Source organism: Helianthus annuus, chromosome 4, assembly GCF_002127325.2.
Source record: "Helianthus annuus cultivar XRQ/B chromosome 4, HanXRQr2.0-SUNRISE, whole genome shotgun sequence".
NCBI classification, from domain to species: domain Eukaryota; kingdom Viridiplantae; phylum Streptophyta; class Magnoliopsida; order Asterales; family Asteraceae; genus Helianthus; species Helianthus annuus.
Window position 1 is genome coordinate 42,994,096 of NC_035436.2, and position 5,451 is coordinate 42,999,546.

At 40.7% G+C, this 5,451-nt stretch overlaps 1 protein-coding gene across 1 annotated transcript; it reads left to right on the top strand.

Annotated features, from left to right (window-relative positions):
- Positions 1-1,903: 1,903 nt before the first annotated feature.
- On the top strand, positions 1,904-4,071 carry LOC110936214 (allene oxide synthase). Its single transcript, XM_022178558.2, has 2 exons — positions 1,904-3,155; positions 3,438-4,071. Exons 1-2 carry the CDS (start codon positions 1,972-1,974, stop codon positions 3,841-3,843), a joined length of 1,590 nt encoding a protein of 529 aa, XP_022034250.1. The 5' UTR covers positions 1,904-1,971; the 3' UTR covers positions 3,844-4,071.
- Positions 4,072-5,451: the final 1,380 nt, after the last annotated feature.

Here is a 5,451-nt window from a genome sequence, read left to right on the forward strand (position 1 = left end):
ATATAAAAGTATAATAAATGTATAACATACACGTGCTCCGTCCTCATGTACCGATTTAAATTCTTTTTAAATACTTAAAGAACACATTAAATAAATAATTTTTCTTTTGTAGTTTTTTTCCTTCGTGCTCCGTCTTTATGCTTTATTGTAATTAAATAAATGATTTTTCTTTTGTAGGTTTTTCCTTTGTGCTCCGTCCTAAGACTGCAGGGTATGGTGGGGCGGGAGTTGGGCTTGGATTGAGGCATTTGTTGACACGTGGCTTGGGGTGGCAGACATGGGGTGACCCACATTTAAACAGGGTATGGTAGGGCGGGGGTTGGGGGCGTGGGTTTGGTGGGATTCGCTAGATCTGAGCCATTGATAGTTAAATCAACGGCTAGCCCAACGGCTTCTTTGGTTTGTCCAATTAGAGCCCGCCATGTCAGCTTGGCCAGACCGCCCCACGCCCGACTTCAAACCCACGAAAAAGGGGCCACGCCCAAACCCATGCCCACCCGGGGTGGTGGCTTGGGCGTTTTCAGCCCACCCACGCCCAAACCCCCGCCCCATACCCCGCAGTCTAAGGGTAGGGGCGTCCATCACTCACAATTTTCAATCAAGTTCCGTCATGTCATCAAACATTAATCCATCACTACTGATTGATTTTAGTGGGAATATCAATCACTCACCACACTCAACAATTTCCCTCACATCTTCATGCGTGATAGATTCAACGCGTTATGTAGTCCACGCGTGATGACCACGGGTATCACGGATACGCCCCCCCCCCCATGCTTTATTGTATGATACTATGATTAAAAATATAAATCATTGCGAAAAACATAGATAGTAAATTCATTTAAATAATATATTATAAGTTAAGGTTAAACCAACAACTAAATATCGTTTCTATTTAACCTTTTATATAAATAACGATTAGAATATATGTAAACTATTCTTTTACCAAACTTAAACTAAACACATAAAGGGGGTCGGAGTGATTGCGGGGAGTCTAAGCGAGAATAGGAGTTGCCGATCGGTGGATGATTCCGGGTGGATAATCGGTGAGTGAGGAGTAGGAAAGAAGGGGTGTGGGCAGTGACTATTCACCAAAGGTGAAGAAGAAGAAATGGAGGAGAAAGAGAGAGAGAGGAGAGAGGAGATAGAGAACCAATCAATTTTTTTTAATTGAGGGGGTGTTTAAATCATATCTAGTGTTTGAGTAGAAAATAGAGAGTGAAAGGGGGGAGTTGACATGACATGAGATTATTGGATGGAGAAAACTCAAACACCCTAAAGTGTTTGAATCATACATCCACCATAACCAGTTTAGCTAAGGGTTGTTTGAGAACTTCTGAATAAGTAAGTGTTGAACCAGTAATAGGTCTCAACCATTAAATGCTGAACCGATAAGAGATCTGAACTATTAAGAGGCAGTATAATATTTAATCGTTCAGAAAAAAAAAGTCTGACTAATTCAGATAAGAGGTCTATCGATCTGCTTTCCTTTCAGCCGACTTCTATTAGAACCACTTTTATACTTTTATTCAACTTCTATTTTAATAAACGTTATTTTATAACTTTCTATCCCAAACACTATGAAGGCATGATTGAAGTAGCTCACATCATTATTTGTTTGAACACAACAAGCCACTTTCCTCTTGTGGCTTCTGCACTACAATTAAACAAGCAAAAATACAAATGTGCACCACGTGGTTACAATTATTAAAGCCTTTAGCCACTCTACCCCATCACCTGGTCAACTTTAACTCCATTCAAGTTAAAATGTACAACCCTTAATGCACAAACATGTTTTTTGTCAGTTCCTCGTACTCTCATGGTCGGTTCATTGACCAATTAACATTCACCCATTGACCACCCCCCTCAAATGTTCTATATAAACTCCCCCAAACCTCCCTAATCTTCCATCATCATCATCATCTCACATTTAGTCAAATAGTCAACAAACCAAAACTCAAAAAGTCAAAGATGGCAACTTCATCTATACCTTTTCCATCCCTCCACCACCGGAATCTTGACACACCCATTACTTTCCGGCAACGGCGACCCACCGGAGTACACCTAATCAAAGCCACTAAAGACTCCATCCCACCTCTCTCCGCCACCTCCGCCGACACCGCCACCACCACCACCACCACCTCCACCGCCACCAACCTCCCTCTCCGGCCAATTCCGGGATCCTACGGCATTCCTTTCTACCAACCACTTAAAGACCGCTTCGAATACTTTTACGGTCCCGGTGGCCGGGACGAATATTTTAAATCCCGGGTGCATAAATACCAGTCAACGGTGTTCCGGGCCAACATGCCACCCGGCCCGTTTATCTCCAACAACCCAAACGTCGTCGTTTTACTCGACGCCAAAAGCTTTCCAACCCTTTTCGATGTTTCTAAAGTTGAAAAGAAAGATTTGTTCACCGGAACTTACATGCCCTCCACCGAGCTCACCGGCGGCCACCGTGTCCTCTCCTATCTTGACCCATCTGAGCCCAAACACGGCCCATTAAAAAACATGGTGTTTTTCATGCTCAAATCATCAATCAGAAGAGTCTTGCCGGAATTTGAAACGACTTATAACGAACTTTTTGATGGGCTCGAATCCGAGTTGGCCCAAAAGGGTAAAGCCCTTTTCAACGACGCCGGTGAACAGGCCGCGTTTCGGTTTCTAGGCCGGGCGTATTTGGAAACCAACCCGGAAGAAACCAAGATTGGAAAAGATGGCCCGAAGTTAATTAGCACGTGGGTGCTATTCAACCTGGGGCCGTTACTCCGTCTTGGGCTTCCGTGGTTCGTGGAGGAGCCGCTTCTACATACTTTTCGGCTCCCACCCGCGCTCATAAAGAAAAATTATAACAAACTTTATGAGTTTTTTGAGTCGTTTTCATCTCCGATTATTAAACATGCCGAATCGTTGGGGATTTCGAAAGAGGAAGCGGTTCACAACATTTTGTTTACAATTTGTTTTAATACGTTTGGAGGGATCAAGATTTTGTTTCCGAACACGCTTAAATGGATTGGTCGGGCGGGTACGAATTTGCACACTCAATTGGCGGCAGAGATCCGAGGTGCGATCAAGAATCACGGTGGGAAGGTGACGATGGCCGCGATGGAGCAGATGCCGTTGATGAAGTCCGTAGTGTACGAGTCGCTCAGGTACTATTAATCAACTACATATACAAATACTATATTAAGAAAAAAATATCAAAACAAATCATATTTTATAATTTACCCGAATCTAACTAATTACGAGTTGCTCAGGTATTATTAATCAACTATATATAATGATACTATATTAAGAAAAAAAATATATCAAAACAAATCATATTTTATAATTTATCCGAATTAGAAAAAAAAAATATCAAAACAAATCATATTTTATAATTTACCCGGATCTAACTAATATATTATCTCTAATATTCTTTTGGTCACATGCAGGATCGAACCACCGGTGGCGTTGCAATACGGGAAGGCGAAACGCGACTTGACGATTGAGTCACACGACGCCATTTTCAAAGTCAAAGAAGGCGAAATGTTGTTCGGGTACCAACCATTTGCGACCAAGGATCCGAAAGTGTTCGACCGTCCGGAAGAATTTGTGCCAGACCGGTTTGTCGGAGCCGGGGAGGAGCTTTTGAAGTACGTGACGTGGTCTAACGGACCGGAGACGGAAGGGCCAACGGTGGGGAACAAACAGTGTGCCGGAAAAGACTTTGTGGTGTTGATCACTCGGTTGTTTGTTGTTGAACTTTTCCGGCGATACGATTCGTTCGATATCGAGGTCGCCGCGTCTCCTTTAGGTGCTAAAGTTACGTTAACATCCCTCAAGAGAGCTCGTTTGTGATTTCACGGTACCGGAAAAGATCTCCGGCGAGGGTATTGTAGGAAATATAGTTATTATTGTGGATGTCCACGTGTCAATTTTGGCGTTTATTGGTGGGTTTAGTTTTAAATAGCATATGACTTGTATATTTTAATGCATGATGGAATTGAATATATTTTAATCGTATAGCGTTGGTCAGATGTAATATGATGAAAGGAATAATAATCGTCTTGTCCCATTGTTTTGACATCTCATATTTATATACACACTTTTATTCTATCTACAATCTGAGTATAATAATCACGATCTTACTTTCTTTTTTTTTTTATAATTTTACAGTTTGTCGTGTTTGTTTGTAGTTATGTGAAGCTTGCATAAACAATTACATTAAAGGATAAATTACATTATTCGTAGTTTATGTTTTGTACCTGTTTGTAATGGATAGCCTTTAACTTTAATAATTACAGTCACAATTCTTTATTTGGAAAACCTATTACACAATACGTCCTTTGAACCTAACCTGGTTAAAGTTTTCAGTTAAATGTGGCATGTGCCTTGCACATGAGGGTAATATTGTCTTTTCTCATTCTAATACATTAAATAAAAAGAGATTAATTTTTTTAAACATACCCCCCCCTTTTCAGAACCCTCTCTGTCACCCATCTCTTTCTCTCTCACCCTTCCCCCTCTCTCTAACACCTACCACCATCAACCACCCACCACCACACACAGTCTCTCTCTTGCAATGGTGAAGCTGTTACTTTGGTTCCACTTTCGCCACTTTCAATTATCCCCAATCCAAGTTTCTCCTTCTCCATTTTCGATTATCAATTATCCCCAGCGAAGCACCATCCCTCACTAATTCTGCTTGTTGTTTAATGACGACCCGTGAATAGGTGGTGTTGACAAGAACCCCGTGGTATTTATTTATTTAGTTAATGTGACAGCGGAAGATTTTATCAGGATCTTTTTAAAACTTGAACTGCCCGTTTTATTTTATCTCATAATCTCGTAATTTACAATAACATGATTTCACTAGGAAATCTTTATTTTACAAAACATGTTTCTTTTTTATATTGAGCCACTTCCTTAAGCTTGTAGTGCTTCACAACAGATCACCTGAAACATGTTTGAAAAAGGTTTTGTCAGCGGGGAAATACTGAGCGAATCATTCCTTTTGTAAAAACGGCATATTGTTATAATTTACAGTATTAAGAGCGATTACAATGTTTCTGTCTATCAACCATATACCCATGGTATTTGTCACTCGACCACCTATTGGCTACCTCGTTGTCCAATTGGTGTCTGTGACTATGGTCATATCACCCCTTGGCTAACCCGTTGTCCAATGGTGACGGTTATCAAGTAATGTATACAAAACCCCACATACCGGCTGTAACTTGGTGATTACAAAGACTTAATCCCTGTAATTATAACTTTGAAAATAATTTGGAGTTTTGTAAAACAGTTGATAAAAAGAGAATGACTCACATTGCAGATTTATGCGGGCAGAGTTTAGCCTACTGATTAGCCTCTTAACCTAATTTAAATAACAATGCATACGAACCAGGTCAGTAACTAATACAACATTTACGATAACTCACGAGATTAAACCCTCACGATAAATGA

What these genes read in the sequence shown, in the direction of transcription:
- LOC110936214 (XM_022178558.2), top strand. Translation starts at nt 1,972, where the DNA reads ATGGCAACTTCATCTATACCTTTTCCATCCCTCCACCACCGGAATCTT. An exon ending in GTAGTGTACGAGTCGCTCAG is followed by an intron (nt 3,156 to 3,437) that starts GTACTATTAATC and finishes GGTCACATGCAG; the next exon opens with GATCGAACCACCGGTGGCGT.